The 17,648-nt window shown below is 43.5% G+C and overlaps 1 protein-coding gene across 1 annotated transcript; it reads left to right on the forward strand.

Moving 5' to 3' along the window:
- The first annotated feature begins 13,531 nt into the window (after positions 1-13,531).
- LOC136524420 (uncharacterized) lies at positions 13,532-13,984 on the forward strand. The gene has a single exon (XM_066517807.1). It carries the CDS (start codon positions 13,532-13,534, stop codon positions 13,982-13,984), a length of 453 nt encoding a protein of 150 aa, XP_066373904.1.
- The last annotated feature ends 3,664 nt before the right edge of the window (positions 13,985-17,648 follow it).

Here is a 17,648-nt window from a genome sequence, read left to right on the forward strand (position 1 = left end):
CGTGCGGTATGTTTGGTCCAGCCGCGCCACGCAACAGGGCGCGGCACTACCACGCCATGGTCGGTGGCATGGTAGGACCCGCCACGTCAGCCCTGTGCCGCGCCACCATACATGGCGCGACACAGGCATTTGGCCGCGCCAGGGTAATAGGCGTGGCCAAAAGTGTTAGTTTTTTTTTAAAACCGACAATGTTAGATTTAAAATTATATTCAAAAAGGGTTAAAATTAAAAAAAAATTCTTAAGTTTCACAGTGTAACACATACGTATTTCACCCGCAACGTACACCGGGCGTGGAAAGAATACGTATCCGGCCGACGTTGACGTCCACCTCCGATCCACGTACGTACAAAAAAAGGGAATTTTTGCCACAGGACATCACAAAAATGCATATTTTGCTGCAACACACCGCCAACGCCATCGTTTGCTGAGTACCATTATGAATTCGATTATGTTTGCCACAGCACACCGCGACCATTATTTTAATGATTTCCAGAGTTTGGGAGAGAGAAACCTTCTAAAATGACATCAGATGCCCCTGTGGACCGGCATTGGTCGACCAGACCCGACTTGGTGGAGCCAGACCAGGTTTGAGCCGGACCCGACTAGGTCGAGCCAAACCCTAGCCAAACCAGGTCAACGCCGTCGCAGCTCGTCTTCTCCACTCTCCCTTCCGCCGTCACCACTCTCCCTCGCAGACACTCTCCCTCACCGCCGTCACCTCCCTCACAGCCTCACCGCCACTCTCCATTGCCACCCGCAGCTGCTACCCTCGCCGCGCCCCTCACCGCCACCCCCGACTCCACCCTCACCGTTGTAGCCGCCATGCCATTACATGGATGCGTGAAGATGGCTTCACCGGTGCAACAAAAGCGGCTCCGCCCGAGCATCGATTCACCGTCGAAGGGGGTGAATCTATCATGGGTTCCTGATGGGTATGCACTTTTCCCTCTTCCACCAATTGTTTGTTATTCTTGTCTTGCAATGAAATCGAGGACGATTTAGTTAGGGTTTTCATGAATTCTTGTTTTAGGATAGACATTAGTTCTGCAATACGGATAGCGGTGCGTGTCCTAGCTTACTATGAGGTTTGCGATGACGGTAGGCATGTTGGTCACAGTGCAACAGATTTTCAGCTAATTCAGGATAGGGACACTCTTAATCTCAAGGATTTAACTGCGGATGTATCTAAAAGAGTGTGTCCTGGGAACAATCAGGGGTTCAATTTATGTTTTTTAACAAGCACAAGCAAAGTTATACCAGTCTAACCTCTGATTCAACTTTGATGAATGCTACTGAGAACTATTGGGAGCTAAGGAGGCTACCTTTGTTTGTGAGTTTCTATGATACAATTCCTATTTCATTTAGTCAGAGTGTGTCTTTGGATAATGAGGCATGTGCTACTGTTGATCCCCCATTGATGCTCCCTTTGCTTGGTAATGATGGTGGGCAGAACAACCAGTCTATTGATGTAGCCATGTGTAGTTTAGGTTCCTAGGAAGTTGAGTCTCTCAGCGAGGAAGTGAGTGATTCAGACACTGCTGACTCAACTAACTCTGGTGAATTAGCTGAGAAATCCATACCTGCTCAAGGAAGAAAGGGAAGAGGCAAGAAGCATGCTGATGACGATGTGGCATGGGAAGAAGATGATGAGGAGTATGTTGTGATCAATGATGAGAACCAATATATGGCAGACCAACAAGATGACAAAGAAGAAGGAGCTACTGACTCTGACTCTTTTGTTCATGATGATTTGTTAGTTGATGATGAAGCTGGTTATCAGACTTCTGAGCATGTTACTAACTTTGAGAACCCAACTATAGCTTGTGGTGTCACATTTGAGGATGGGGACACCTTTAAGAGGGCTATTAGATAGTATGCTATTCTAAAAGAATTTGAAATTGTAGCTCATTATAGTGAAGCCAAAAGGTATAGAGGGCACTGCAAAGGATACAAGAGCAAGAAGAAAAGGTGCAAGTGGAGGATACATGCTTCTCAATTGCAAGATGGGAAAACTTAGCAGGTCTGTTCTCAATTGCAAGTGGAGGATACATTTTTCAAAGCTAATATTTACTTATTCATGATGTTTAATGATGTATACTTATTGATGATGTTTGTTGATGATCATGATGTTTACTTATTGATGTCTACTTGTTGTTGGCAGATAAAGAAGATGTATCAGAAACATACTTGTGCTACCACAGCAAATCTAGAAAAAAACTACATGGCTAACAATCACTGGGTGAGGGACAGGGTTATTAACATCCTGAGGCATGACCCAACAGCTAGAGCTTCCCAAATGAAGAAGGATTTGGAGAAAAAGTATAACATCACACTTTCATACTATGTTGTTTGGGATGGAATGGCAATGGCTCTAGAAGAGCTTCAAGGCAAGTGGGATGACAGCTTTGAAGATGTTTTCAGATTCAAGGCTGAGGTGGAGAGGACAAATCCAGGAAGCATTGTGGACATTGAGTGGGCTCTGGTTGGGAAGAAGATGAGGTTCATAAGGATGTTTGTGGCATTCAACAGCTGTGTTCAAGGTTTTTTGAATGGATGCAGACCCTTCCTTGGAGTGGACTCAAGCCACCTAACTGGGAGATGGAGAGGGCAACTAGCTTCAGCTTCAGCTGTGGATGGACACAACTGGCTTTCCCAGTAGCATATGGTGTATTTGAGTCAGAATCTGCTGACAACTGGCAGTGGTTTTTTGAGAAACTAAAAGTTGCCATTGGATCTCCTCTAGGCCTAGTGATCTGCACAGATGCAGGGAAAGGTATAGATAAGGGAGTTGCCTCTGTCTTCTCAGATGGAGTAGAACATAGGGAGTGCATGAGACATCTAGTGAAGAATTTCAACAAGAGGTATAGAGGTGCAGTGTTCAAGAAGCACTTGTGGCCAGCCAGCAGGGCTTACAACCAAAGACACTTTGATCACCATTACAACATCATGAAGGCTGCATCACCAAGAGCAATGCAATGGATAGAGGACAACCACAAGCACTTGTGGTGTAGATGGAGGTTCTCCCATGCATGCAAATGTGACTATGTTACTAACAACATAGCAAAGACTTTCAATAGTTGGATTAGGAATGAAAAGTCCCTTGCCTTAGTTCCTCTGTTGGATAGGATTAGGCAAATGTTCATGGAGAAGCAAGATATCAGAAGGGCATTGTCACTGAGGTTGACAGACAAGATCTTACCTCAAGTCACCAAAGAACTTCATGCTATGAGTAGAAACTTGCAGTATGTCATACATAGGGGGTCCAACAACACTGCAGAGATTCAAGGTACTACTAAAGAATTGAAAACTTGGAGGCATACTGTGGATCTTGAGAGCAGAACATGCAGCTGTCAAAGGTGGTAGATTTCTGGATTGCCATGTACTCATGCTCTCTATCTCATCCATTCAATGCGCAATAGAAGTGTTGAGGACTATGTGGATGACTACTTTTCAGTTGATAAGTTCAAGAAGGCATATGAACATGTGATCAAGCCCATGACCGATAGGAATCAATGGCCTGAAGTAGATATGGGTTTCAAACTTTGGCCCCCATTATTGAAGAGAGCTGCAGGCCATCCAAGAACTAGGAGGATCAAAGGTATTGAAGAAGGTGGAAAGTCAACTTCCCAGAGACAGTGCAAGAGGTGTGGTCAGTTTGGTCATATGATGAAGACATGCAATGAGACTGTGTATGACTCTGATGCACCACCACCAGCAAAGAGACCAAGGACAAAGAAGACCACTGCTATAGCAACAACTATATCCACCCAACAATCACAAATTGAAGGTGCACCACCAGCTATGACTAACAGCCTAGCTCTAACTAACAGCCTAGCTCTGTCTCAAGAAATCAGTGTTGCACCACTAGCTCTGACTAACAGCCCAACAGCAAACACTAGGAGGTATTTAATCTCTATCTTGAAATAGCCCAGCATTGTCACTTGTTTCCTCACCTTTTCCTGTCATTCCTATTGTTTTATGTGTCTAACAATCGCAAGAGGGCATTGGAGTATGCTGCTGAAACTTCCCCCCCCAACAGCTGACATGAGGCAGAAAAAGAAAGGGAAAAGAATGAAGGACCTGAGCAAGAAGACAACCAAGGCAAGCAAAGTGAGCAAGACCACCAAGAAAAAGAAGTCTGAGAGTATGGAAACAAGCAAGACAGTGGCTGTTTCAGAAGAGATGACCAACAAGAGGATCAACAAGAAGAAGTTGATCATAGACATGTGATGACAAAATTTATTAGTTGTTATGTAATAAAACTGTTGTGTAATGAACCTAGTGTGTACTGAACCTAGGGTTAGCAGACTATGTTTCCCTTTTGCGCTTAAAGTCACAGCTTATGGTTGCTGTGTTATGAACACTGATATGTAAGCTTGTTATGAAGGCCAGACTTTATTGGCATGCTGACTTTATTATGTGTTATGCCAATTTATCTTAATTCCTGAGTGTGATACAATTATGTGTTATGCCAGTTCAAAAATGAGTGTGACACAATTCTGTTGCAAGAAGATGCAAGATAAGATGCCGAATACATGATTACATACTGATACATGATAAGGTTCACAAATTGAGTCTTTGAAATAAGCTGCTGATAGCTTGATACATGATAAGCTGTTGTTATGCATCACTTAACCAACAACACTAACAAAACTAAAACTAAAATAAACACCTTTACAGCATCAACTACAAGCAGTCTCTCTAGCAGTGCCTCTGAATCTTTGAGATGAATGATTGCACTCTCCATCAGTTCTTGGCAGGCATCAACACCTTGGCAGGCCTTCAACATGTCCTTGCCATCCTTCATCACCTCCAGCCCCATGCCATCACGACCTCTAAGCTGACTGAAATGGTGAGGAAGAACACCTTTGGAGACCAATAAAGGGACATAGTGTTCTTCAAAGTAGTATGTGTGACAGGCATAATCGGTCTGCAAACCAGAGATGAAAAAATCAACAAAAAAACGCATCCAAAAAAGAGATGCAATTCCACCACAACTTACATGCTCCAACAGTGGACATTTGTAGAACCGCTTCCCCTTGCTGCCCTCCTTATGTGAAACACGACCGATGAGAAGGGTTCCGCACTTGGAGCAAGGTACCAATGGCAAGAATCCTGCTTCATCTATGTAGGGCTCGAGCTCTGGACTGCGAAGTTCGTCTCTGTAGGCCAAGTGCGACGCTCCGAACGGCGTGGATTGCGAGCTCGAAGCCATGGGGATCTACGGTTCTTGCATAGGGGAATGGGACGGCGCCAGCAGAGGAAGAAAAAGGGAGGCGGCGGTAGGAGGGAGATGACCGGGCCGACTTTACCTGGTCCAACCAGACCAGCAACGCGCAGGGGCAAAATTGTCTCCTCACTGCGGTTTCTCTCTCCCAAACTCTAGAAATCATTAAAATAATGGTCGCGGTGTGCTGTGGCAAACATAATCGAATTCATAATGGTACTCAGCAAACGATGACGTGGGCGGTGTGTTGCAGCAAAATATATGTTTTTGTGATGTCCTGTGGCAAAAATTCCCCCAAAAAAATAACCCTGGATACATACTCGATCCTGGTATAGTAGCATCTCTGATCGATCGATTTTTTTAGGAATCTGGAGGGGACAGTGCCCCTACAGTGCTTTACTAAACCGCAGGCAAGAAACAAAAGTACGTGCAAAGCAAAAGAAAACAAAGAATAAACAAGGGGGTACAGGGAGATTACAAGAAAACTAAGAAGCAAAGAAGTATATATATATAAAAAAAGATAAGGAGCAGACAGCCACTACCAGAAACCGGCTCTTTGCCGAGTGTTTTTATGTTTGCCGAGTGCATTCCCTCAGTTGCCGAGTGCCGTGAAAAAAATACTCGGTAAAATAATTGCCCTAGATAAATAAACTCTTTGCCGAGTGCTGAAAAAAAACACTCGACAAAAAAGTAAGTTTGCCGAGTGTTAAATCTAGGACACTCGACAAAGCTCCTGTACTATATAACTCCAGCATGTCCTTGCAAACTGACAGTCCAGAAAGAGAGATGTCGTGAGGTTTCTTCCACCAACAAGTTACAAATTAAAGCACACGTACAGTTGTAGGAGTCTCGATGCATGTTTTTTCTTCTTAAGAGATTTTTAGTACTTAGGCGGTCTTTGATCAAAAGCCAGAAATAAAACTTCGTGTTTCGGTTGTCAGTGACTCTTCCACAGCCATTTGTAAGCAAGATCTATCACTGGTCGATCGATTGATCTAAGTATTGATTAGTATCACCACACTACATCAAAAAGCATTTCTAGGGGCGGTTGCAGACCATTTGTAGGGACGGTTTGCCCAGCCGCCCCTACGCAAGGGTCTCTACAAATCATGCATTTGTAGGGGCGGTTCCCAGGCCGCCCCTACAAATCGATTTGTAGGGGCGGCTGGTGTTTCCAGCCGCCCCTACAAATATATTTGTAGAGGCGGCTGTAGTATCAGCCGCCCCTACAATTCGATTTGTAGGGGCGGCTGTAGTATCAGCCGCCCCTACAAACAGATATTTGTAGGGGCGGTTCAATCAAGAACCGCCCCTACAGTACGTTTTCCCGCAAAAAAATCAAATTTTCAATTCAAAATCGCTTTGCCGAACGTCCCACAATCAACGTTCCGAACCATGTTCGCGTTGCCGAACGCCCCGCGACCAACGTTCCGAACCGCGTTCGCGTTGCCGAACGCCCCATGACCAGCGTTCGCGTTGCCGAACACCCCACGACCGCGACTACAAGCATAAGAGTATTCTATAAACTACAATTACAAGTCCAATTCACATGAATATATATAATCCATCATTAAATATACAAATTCCATACACATTGTTATCAACGTCCTAGAGCTAGCCTTTCAGTCTCACGAATGTGTTGGTACTGTGGATTTGTACCTAACTCAGACTCTCGGTCATGGTAGGTGCCTCTGACGTATACAATCTGGTCCAATATAAAGTTGCAAAGGTCACCGACGAGCTCTAAGAATTGGTCATCCTTGTATGGGTCTCTTTTCATTCCTTTCTCTTCTCTCCACTACAAGAAAACAAGTTTCGGTTTAGTATTTCATACCATTTATGAAGTTTTTATACTATGGGTGAAGAGGTTCAAACTTACCCTTAAGGAGTGTCTCCTATAGGCACTGGTGTTACCCATCATAGAACATATATAGTATCCACAATGTACACTCCTAGGCTTCTGCTTGGGGCACTGTGTGTTTTGCATATGAAAATGTTAAGTAATGCTTTTGATAGCCATGTAACGGAGTACTGAAGAAGTAAGTTACACTTACTGCACATAGTGTTTTTATAGCCAGCTTTTCCTTCCTTGCTGGATCATGCCTTCCATGATGATTAGTGACATAGAACCTAAATGCCCTGTTCGAATTATTTTAGCAAATACAACTTGTTAGTATCCAAAAGTAAACATTACAAGTATATATACAAACATATAAGCTAATGAGGATTGTTGATATGTATACGTCTTGAGAATCGATATGAAGTCTTTGTATGTCACCGTGACCTTATCTAATGAATCAAAGACCCATGACATGCTCCTCCCGACATCGACGGCTATACAAATCCAGTGGTTGCTGCATGGATTTAATCATAGAACTAGATAAACCCTTTTGCATCGAATGAAATATATCGAACAAAGCTTTAAGTATAGAGTTGAGCTTACTCGAAGTTGTATGGTAGCCATATAGTAGAGTGGTGTTGGAGATTTTTGAAAGCCAAGGCAATGTATGCCGCAACCTTAAGGGACTCTTCCCTTAGCTTTGCACTACGGATGCGCTCTTTCTCCCGAAGAGTCTTTGCAGCTGCTAGCTCTTTGGCATCCAGTGTCCACCGTTTAGGGTAATTAAAATTTGTTTGGGCTATAGCTTGAGGGTCTACATACCTGGCTTTCACACTTGGCATTTGTTTGACAATGTGCACTTGCATTCTATAAATCACGGTGTGAATTAGTTACAACAAAATTCAAAGATTACATTCATATCATATCAGGAGGATAAGGACTTACAGGCACCACGTGTGAATTAGATTCATCTCCATTTCTCCTAGGTGAAAGCATGTGTGCATGTCATTGAAGTCAAAGACAATTTTCCCAGCTGGGCTTCCAAATGTGCCGGTGGGAAAGCATGCTTGTATGATATCTATGCTCGTTGGGAGAACACGCAAGTACCAATCATGGAACCTTCTCATTCCAAGTGGTAGGCGCTGGATGTCCCGATTTGGTAGGAAGGGCTTGCCTCTTTCATATTTTTTTGGGCAATCCTTTGACTATTCGATGGCATCAACATTTGGATACTGCTTTGCAACTTGGTGAAGTTTGCTACTGACGGCCTACTCAGAACCCCGTGATGGGACTTTTTTAACTTGGTTTTCAGGCTTGAATTGATCATGGGAATACTACTTGGACACCGACGAGACATCTTTGATCGGAACATAAACTGGCCTTATGTGGATTGTGGAATCTTCTTTCGGAGTTTCCATTCAGGCACGTCCTCATCTCCTTGTGCATCACCTTCTTCAGAAGGCACTCATTGTTCATGTATCGGTTGTGCTTGTTGAGAAGACTATGGTATCTCATGATGCACTTGCCTGGTATGAGCTAGAGAAGGTTGTGGCATCTCATCAGGCACTTGCTCGATAGGAGGCAGGGATGAATGTGGCATCTCAGGAATGTGGGGGTCACGAGACGGTGAAAATATCTCCCCAGCCTCAATAACTCGCTCCAAATTTGGGAGAGGGGGAGGCGGCGAAGAAGCAGTCAATATAATGTCCCGTTTGTGCCAGAGGATAAACTACCCCATAACATCTCCGAGTAACACCAGCCCCTCGGGAGTTGCGTAGTCTATCCTCCACTACATGAACTCAGGCTTCACTATATGCACCTCGACCCTAGTGTAGTCCGACGGTATCTTATTATTGTGGTGTAAGCCACCGGAAGGATGTGCCACATCCATTGCCACCTCCATCACAGTGTTCTGTCGATCGCTGAGAAACACCAAGGTGCAACTAGTAGGTTCCCATATGAGATCGACTGGGGTTGTGGCTGCAGTGAAACATTGGCTGCTAGGAACTTTCGGAGGGCTACCAACTAATGCCAGTTCTCCTGGCGGCGTCACTAGTATAAGTGGCTCCGTAGATATTCCTTGCTCCTCCAGCGCCTTCGCAGCTAGAGCCTTCACTTGGAGCTCAAGACTAGTCTCCCGGTCTCGATCATGTTTCTTGTACATGTGCCTATCCTCTTCGAATCCTTGCTTCCAGGTCATCCTTTTCCCTAGCCCCCTGGTGCGGCCTGTGTGCTCCTTATTTCCTAAGCCAAGGCTAAGCTCGTCCCTCTCTCTAGAAGGATTGAATGAGCCTGTCTCTTTGTCTTTAGCATATTTCAGTATCCTTGATACCGCCTCTTGGGTCTTCAGCTTATAAAACTTAAGATTACTGCCGGATGGTTCTGTACTCCTCGCATATATCCAGTTCCTTGAGCGTACCTTCAAGTTTGTCACATCGATATTCCCGGCAGCTGCGGCCTCTTCATCCATCTTCCTAAACTACTCTTCCTTAGCATAGTAGCCACCGGGGCCTAGATGATGGTGGTGTTTGTTCCTCTTCGCCAGCTCGGTGTTACGGGCACTGAGCTCCAATGCCTCCGGTGAAGTCTTCTAAGCCACGAGCTCCTCCCATTGACTAGGAGTTATTTTGCCAAACTCATTGAAGGGAGTTAACCCCTTTTGGATATACTTCGTGTTGAGCTTCGACCTCCAACATCGAAATGACTCTCCCATCATCCTGATAGCATTTTTTTTACCAATTCGTGCTTACCCTCTAGAAATCTAAAATTGACCTTCAGCTGCCTATCCCATAGTGCATTCTTTATGTTCTCTGGTACCTCTTTCCAGTTAGGGATTGTTGGGTTCAATTTATCTCTTACTAGGGCCCCGATCGCATTACGGAATCGTCCTCTTAATTCCTTCGGCTCAAGGATCTCCCCTGCTGGCCCAACCTCCGTTATCACATAGCAAGCCTTATCTGGATATAGATTTCCTTTTCTATCCCCTTGTTTCCTCTTAGGCTTGATAGTCGTGGTTGTGTCTTGAGTTTGTGGAGCAGAGGCATCGTGATCCGTCTCTATGGTTGTTGCCTCTGCTCTCCTTTCCTCTACTCCGTCTTGTCCAGCGAGATGTCACGGACGTCGATGTCGTCTTTTCTGAGTTTCAAGAGGGACCTGTATATAGGATAGGTCAAAGTGTTAGCAGAGGTAATACAGCCAAAGCTTTAGCAAAATTTACAAGCTAAGGCTTCTTCCCTACCTCCTCGTTCGGGTCAAAATCCTTGTCCAAATCTTCCTCTGTTGGCCTCCTTCTTGCTTCAGGTGGGAAAGGATCCTCGGGACTTTCATATCCCTCTTCTGACTCATCATCCTCTTCTTCTTCGCCTTCAGCAGCCTCTCCTTTAGGGCCTTCCTCCTCGTCACACTTCTCCTGAGTAAGCATCACTTCTAGATCCTTTTCTACCTCGTTATCGAACTGTTCCTGAGTAAGCTGGTCCTCTAGTGCTTGCTCCTCAAGGGTTGGCTGCTCATCATGCTTGGGGCATCGAGCTACACTATCTATTGTCCACGACATTATTTCACGCTTTGTTCTAAAAGATACAAAAAAGTGTGCTTTAGGTACGCGAGAAGGTATAAGAAATAAAAAAGGGCTATAAACCAAAGTAGTCCTATAAAACAACAATATATCAAAAAAACTAGTAGTAGCAGTAGTAGAGGCCTCAGAAACATGTCAATCATCATCTAATCTTGAACTTGGAGCATCAAGGCATCATAACAGAGAAGAGAGGAGAAGGTAATGTAGGGGCGGCTGCTAATGATGCCAAGTTCCTCACAAGTTCTTGATCATCAGCTCATATTCCATATAATGTATGGACTTAGACAATTTCATCATCGGTAAAACAAAGGAGAGGAGAGGAGAGGGGGGATTTGGCAAAAAAAAGCAACAGCTACTTAACAAACATAGAGAGAAAAAGGTGTAAAAAAAGCAGCTGCTGCTTCCCAAACATAGAGGATAGGAGTTGACTACTGCCACATGGTTGGAAGACCCCTGCAGATCAAAATCTAGTAACTTAGATATGGTAAATAATGGATTAGAGTAGAGGAGGAGTAATAGTAGAGGAGTAGAGTAGAGGAGTAGAGAAGTGTAGCAGCCAGTAGTTAAGAGCAGCAGCCACTTAGATACAGTAGTAGTCGTAGATAGAGTAGTAGAAGTGAGCCACTTAGTAGCAACCACTTAGTAGTATAGGGAAGTGAGTAGAGTAGCAGCCAGCAACTAGGGAAGAGAGTAGAGTAGCAGCCAGCTATTAGTAGTAGGAGTAGCTAGCAGTAGCAAGTAGAGTAGCAGTAGTTCAGTAGAGTAGTCTAGGACAGTAGTAGGACAATAGTATAGCAGTAGAGTAGTAGTAGAGTATAGAGTAGTACAGTAGTAGTAGAGTAGAGAGTAGTTGAGTAGTAGTAGAACAGTAGTATAGCAGGAGTAGTACACGAGCAGAGCCACTTAGTAGTGCAGTTGATAGCTATAGATTGAAAGGAGAGAGAAAAAATATGAATAAAGAAGTGACTCACTGGGTGGCATCCCTCCTAAAAATTGATAGCTGACTGTGACCTAATTGGATCGGTCAAAAAAAATATTGATTTCTCCAAATAGATTGATATGAACAACATTTTTTTCAATATGAATGTATTGATACACATCAATCTCATCTTTGTCAATGAAAATTGAACATAATCTCTTATGGGTCCTAGATCAGAATAGAGGCAACTTGCGGCTAGTGGCGGTAGTGGCGGAGGACGGAATAAAATGAAGGAATGGCAAAACTGATAACATAGACAATGGAAGATCCAAAGTCAAAGTAGTGCATACACATGCAACACGCAGTTATGTGCTAAGTATGAATTATAGAACTACCAAACATATATATATATATATATATATTCATAAGCACAGAGAAGAGAATGAAGAAAACAAAGTGTTGCAAGATCTCATCATCTTATTGGAAAACTGTCTCTACTATGTCGGTGGATAGCCCATTTCCCCCCCCACAGCTTTTATAAAATCTTGTTTCTAAAATCTAATTAACATATTTGAATCCTAATGGATGATCCTAGAAGTATCATCTAAAAATCTTGTATAGAGGCAGCAACATGTACATCATGATTTTATAAATTGGAATGGAAGGGAGAAAACAGGGTAGAAGGGGCCAAAATTGTGCAGGCCTAAAATTAAAGGTACATGTAATTAATTGTTAATAGCAACAGCATATAAGTCATAGATATGCCAAAAAGGCACAAGTTGTAATAAGAGAGAATCATGGAAAGCTGAGTGCTTTGTGCCCTGCTGCTTTGCAGTTTGTGAAGGCTTGGGCATCCAAGGGTGAAACCAGGATTCAGATATTAAGCAAGCATAGAGGCACAGTGCACAGGTTTGGCAAAGTGTTGGCAAAACACCTAATAATACGGTAAAAACACTAATTAACAGGAGGTAAGTTTATTCATGATTTCCCATAAGTTTGTTTCGGTTATTGAAATCAGTCAAAACGTAGAGCACACAGGCCTTAACTGGTAGATATATAAAATGTTATCTGGTAATTAAGGATAGGGGAACTGAAAAATCATGAGAATGTATAAACACGGAGACATAAATGCAAGCACTGGTGGCTTATATGGATATTTCACGAAGTCGAGAACAATTCTGGACACTTGTAATATTGGAGTTTGGATGTAACACTATATTTAGAGGGAATCTGAAATTCAGGAATCAACAAACATAAGGGCTGGTAGGACTAGCATCTAAACTAACTAAACCACACTATAATTTAAGCTTTAGTGAATTGTAAGGTCAGCTAAAAATATCTCTGGGACTTGATGTGCATTGCATTAGTTAACTTGCAAAGGAAATTTCAAATACAGGCTGCTACTAATCGGAGTAGTAGAGCTTTCAAAACCATGAATTAAGAGCTAAGAGAACTCTAGGATTCACCTAAAGAATGAGAAATTAATTTAAGGCCTCTATATCTATTATATTAGAACTGTGAAAATTCAGATAGGAGAAAGTAAAATTGGTCTAATGTGGGATAATGAGAGGTAACTTAACTTTATTGGAGCAATCTTACTTAGGTTTAGATTTATTGGAACATTAATACAAGCAGGCAAGCATAACAGCATGATCTCATTTTTGTAAGCACTGACAGTAACACTTACTAGCTGCAGTTTCATGACAGCTGGTCAGCTACTAAATTCAAGTTGGTTCAAAGTCCATAGAACACTGAAATCTCAAAATAGTATGCACACCACAACCAAATGCACAATATGTTCTATATAATGGATAGGAATTTGATATTTTTTTAGCTGCTCACCCATAATTGCAAAAGGTAAAAATTCTTGCACAAATAATGTTTTAGTTGCTGACTCATAATTCGGTGGAAAAATTTATCTGTCAAGCAAGCCTAAAAATTTATCTGTCATGGTAGAATACTTGAAAACGATGGACCTAGCAATCCAGCCCCAAGAACAATCTGGGGCGTGGGTCGTCGGCGTGCGGGGGCGGGCGCCGGGGGCCAGGCGCGGGACGCCGGGGGTCGGCGCGCGGGGGAGGGCACCGGGGGCCGGGCGCGGGACGCCGGGGGTCGGCGCGCGGGAGCGGGAGCCGGGGACCAGGTGCGGGTGTCGGCGTGCGGGGGCGGGCGCCGGGGGCCGAGCGTGGGACGCCGGGGGTCGGCGCGCGGGGGAGGGCGCCGGGGGCCGGGCGCGGGACGCCGGGGGTCAGCGCGCGGGGGCGGGCGCCAGGGACCGGGTGAGGGTGTGGGCGGGCACGGGACCGGCGGCGGAAACCCTAGGCAGCCTAACGGCATCGGAGGAAGAACACAGCGCCCACACGATGACTCCCGTGCGCTTCCTCCTATTTATACTAGGTACCATTTGTAGGGGCGGTTCCTGATCCAGCCGCCCCTACAAATGCATTTTTAGGGGCGGTTCCTGATCCAACCGTGCCTACAAATATTTTCTATTTTTTTAATTATAAATTATATATTTTTTATATCATAAAAACACAAAGTAATATAAAAAATTGTGTATATACACAAATATAATATTTTGTATTATTCTATATATGAAGAAATATATATATAAACAATTGTAGTCAAAACAATATAGAAAACAAAAAAAAACAAAAATTAAAAATTTGAATTTTAAAACTTCGAATACAATTTTATGGCGTTAAATGAAATAAAATGAAAATGTTGTAAACATAAAAGTTGTATAACTCATCAACATATACAACTTTTATTTTGGTCATCTTGTCATGTGACTTTGTTTGAACGATTCAAATTTTGAAATTCAAATAATTTCAACTTGAAACAATATTTTGAAAGAGTAAATAATTTCACATGAAAAACTCATGAATACCAAAGTTGTAGAACTCATCAATATGTACAACTTTTATTTTGATCATATTTTCATTTGACAAAATTTGAATAGTTCAAAATTTGAATTTCACTAAATGGCAACTTCAAACAAGATTTTGAAACCTTAAATAACTTCAACAATAAAAGTCATGAACATAAAAGTTGTTGAACTCCTCACTATCTACAACTTTTATTTTGGTCACTTCTCATACACATACAAAAATATGTAGTCTTACACACGTACATAAATATATAGTCTCACACGCATGCATAAATGAAGTCTTATAAACACACACTTACACAAACACTCCACGTTCAACAACTAGCTAGCCCGCTGTAACGACTTTCCCTTTGACACCTTTTCGTTCCCATAGCATTATGTCTTTGGGGAGGTTCTTTTCCATAACACTGATCTTCTTAGGAAAGTCTGTGAATAGCGGCATCTCATTGTAGTTATTGTAAGCTTCAACATCATCCACGCCATCAACTCTAATAATGTGTTGTTTCCCAGAGGCAACCACGTGCTTTATCTTCTTCTTCGGAGGGGGGGGGGGTTACTTTGTGGGTCAGACATATAGAAAACTTGTGCGACACGTGAAGCGAGCACCCAAGGGTTATCTTGGTAGCCTAGATTCTTGAGGTTCAGGACTCTCAATCTGATCTCGTTCAGTTGGTGTTGTTTGATCCAGCGGCATCGAAACAGGGCCACCGTTATACCCCTTCCATAGTTAAGTTCTCATATCTCTTCAATGATGCCAAAGTATTGGATCTTTCGCCCTAATCCATCGAGAGCTTCTATTCGAACACCGCTGTTTTGGTTCACATATTTACTATCCTTTGCATGGGTATAGTACGTGTACCCATTGATGTCATAAGCATTCCAAGATGTCACTTGTCTTGATAGCCCCTCCACCAACCTACTGATGGTAATAGAGTCTATGGTTTCTCTAGGCGGTATGTTTTGGTCCTTCAACCATGTAGTTAGTCGTTGCTTGTACTGTTTCATGACCCAATCATTCGAACGGCCATTTCTCTCCGCCATAATGATAGCCAAGTGTTCATCAATATACGGTTGCATCAGTTGTGTACTCTACAACACACTGTAATGCGCCTGACTCACCTCTTTGTAATCATGGTCGATGAACACTTTTCTACCACTGGTGCCCTTCCCAGCCAGCCTACCCTTGTGACGAGAATCGGGTTTACCAATTCCTTTCTGTACTTTTAGGTACTCTTGACAGCACTCGACGACTTCTTCAGTACTGTAACCCTCTATCATGGAGCCCTCTGGGTATGCTCGATTATGCACGTATCGACTTAAAACCGACATGAACCGTTCATAGGACCACATTTCATGCAAGTAGCAAGGGCCAAGCGCCTGTATCTGATGAACCATGTGAATCATGAGATGTGGCATTATATCAAAAAAAGCAGGAGGTAAACACATCTCCAGTTGGTTTTGTGTCTCCACCACAAATTCATGTAGGTCACTCAGCTCTTCCTTGCTAATCGTCTTCTGTGAGATCTTTGAAAAGAAGTAGCACATGTGGGTGATGGCCATTTTCAAGAACTCTAGCTTTATAGCCCTGATTGCAATAGGTAGAAACACTGTCAGCATCACATGGCAATCGTGAGCCTTACAGTGTGTTATTGACAAGTCCTTCATCGACACTAGCTTCTTCACATTTGCTGAAAACCCAGTCGGGACTTTGACCCCCCTTAGGAAAGTGCATATAGCTCTCTTCTTGTCTGGTGTTAGGTTGAAGCACGCCGCGGGCAGAGTGTATTTTCTATTAGCCTCAGGTACCAGGTGAAGCTGTGGCATCATGTTTAGCTGCACCATGTCTTTCCGTGCTTTCAGACCATCCTTTGACTTGTCTGTGTCCATCAAGGTAGCAATGAGACTCTCAAAGACATTCTTCTGCACGTGCATAGCATCAATGGCATGGGGGACCTCCAAGTCTGGCCAATAAGGCAGATACTGAAAGAAGATCGATTGTTTCTTGAAAGGTACGCCTTCGACAGGAGGTGTGCTTCTATCTCTGTTCGTCCCATCTGGATTCTTCTTTCCATAGACGACGCGTATGTTTTCACCATTCTGTACACATGTTCTTCGTTATAATGTCTCTCCAGAGGGGGTTCAATCTCCGGGGCGTTGTCATAAAATCTAAAGAACAATTTGATGCGGTACTTGTGACTTATCTTTAAGAAGCGTCGGTTCATTAGGTAAACTATCTTCTTGGATGCATCCAGGTACACCCATGTAGTACCATCCAAGCAAACCAAGCATCCTGTCTTCCCTTTGATCTGTCCAGACAAAGCAAACTGCGTGGGGTAATCATTGGTAGTAACAAATATTATTGCTCTACATATGAAGTCCTTCTTTCAGAACGCATCGTACATCTACTCCCCATGCCTCCATAGCCTCTCCATTTCTTGCATCAAGGGCTCGAGGAACACGTCTATATCAATGCCTGGATGTTTAGGGCTAGAAATAAGAATAGTGAGGAGAAGGTACTTTCTCTTCTGACACAACCATGTTGGGATGTTGTACATGGTCAAGATCATTGGCCATGTGCTGTGGTTGCTCATCCGTTCATTGAAGGAATTCATTCCATCGGTGCTCAGGCCAAACCGTACATTTCTTGGGTCATCGCTGAATTCATTGTGCTTCTCATCAAACCTTTGCCACTGACTACAATCAGCCGGGTGTGTAATCTTATCATCATCCACCTTGCGCTCATCATCCCACCATGTCATGAGTGTGGCTTCTTTAGGGTTTAGGAACATACGTCTCAAGCGGTCGGTCCCTAGCAGGTACCACATTACCAGGGCAGGAATTCTTCTCTGCTTTGCATCGTTGCCTAATGGAGTGTCCTCTGGGGGCTGAGATTCTTGTCCCACCTTTTTTGTACCCTTCTTATTCCTCTTTTTCCCCGTGGATGGTTCGTCCCCACCGTAAAGGTCATTGTTCTTGTATCGGCTGGCCCCACACCGGGGACATTTATCTAATGACTTGAACGTGTCGCCACGAAAAAGTATACAGTGGTTGGGGGCATGCATGTATTTTTTCAACCCCCATTATCAATGGACTTATGACCTTCTTCGCTTGGTATGTGTTGGCGGGAACTGAGTTTGATTGTGGCAGCACCCATGACAGGAGATGCAATAGATCATTGAAACTACAGTCTGACCAGC

This window comes from Miscanthus floridulus, chromosome 18, assembly GCF_019320115.1.
Source record: "Miscanthus floridulus cultivar M001 chromosome 18, ASM1932011v1, whole genome shotgun sequence".
Taxonomy (NCBI): Eukaryota; Viridiplantae; Streptophyta; class Magnoliopsida; order Poales; family Poaceae; genus Miscanthus; species Miscanthus floridulus.

Bases quoted from the DNA above. Each gene is read 5' to 3' on its own strand.
- LOC136524420 (XM_066517807.1), top strand. From the start codon at position 13,532: ATGGACCTAGCAATCCAGCCCCAAGAACAATCTGGGGCGTGGGTCGTC.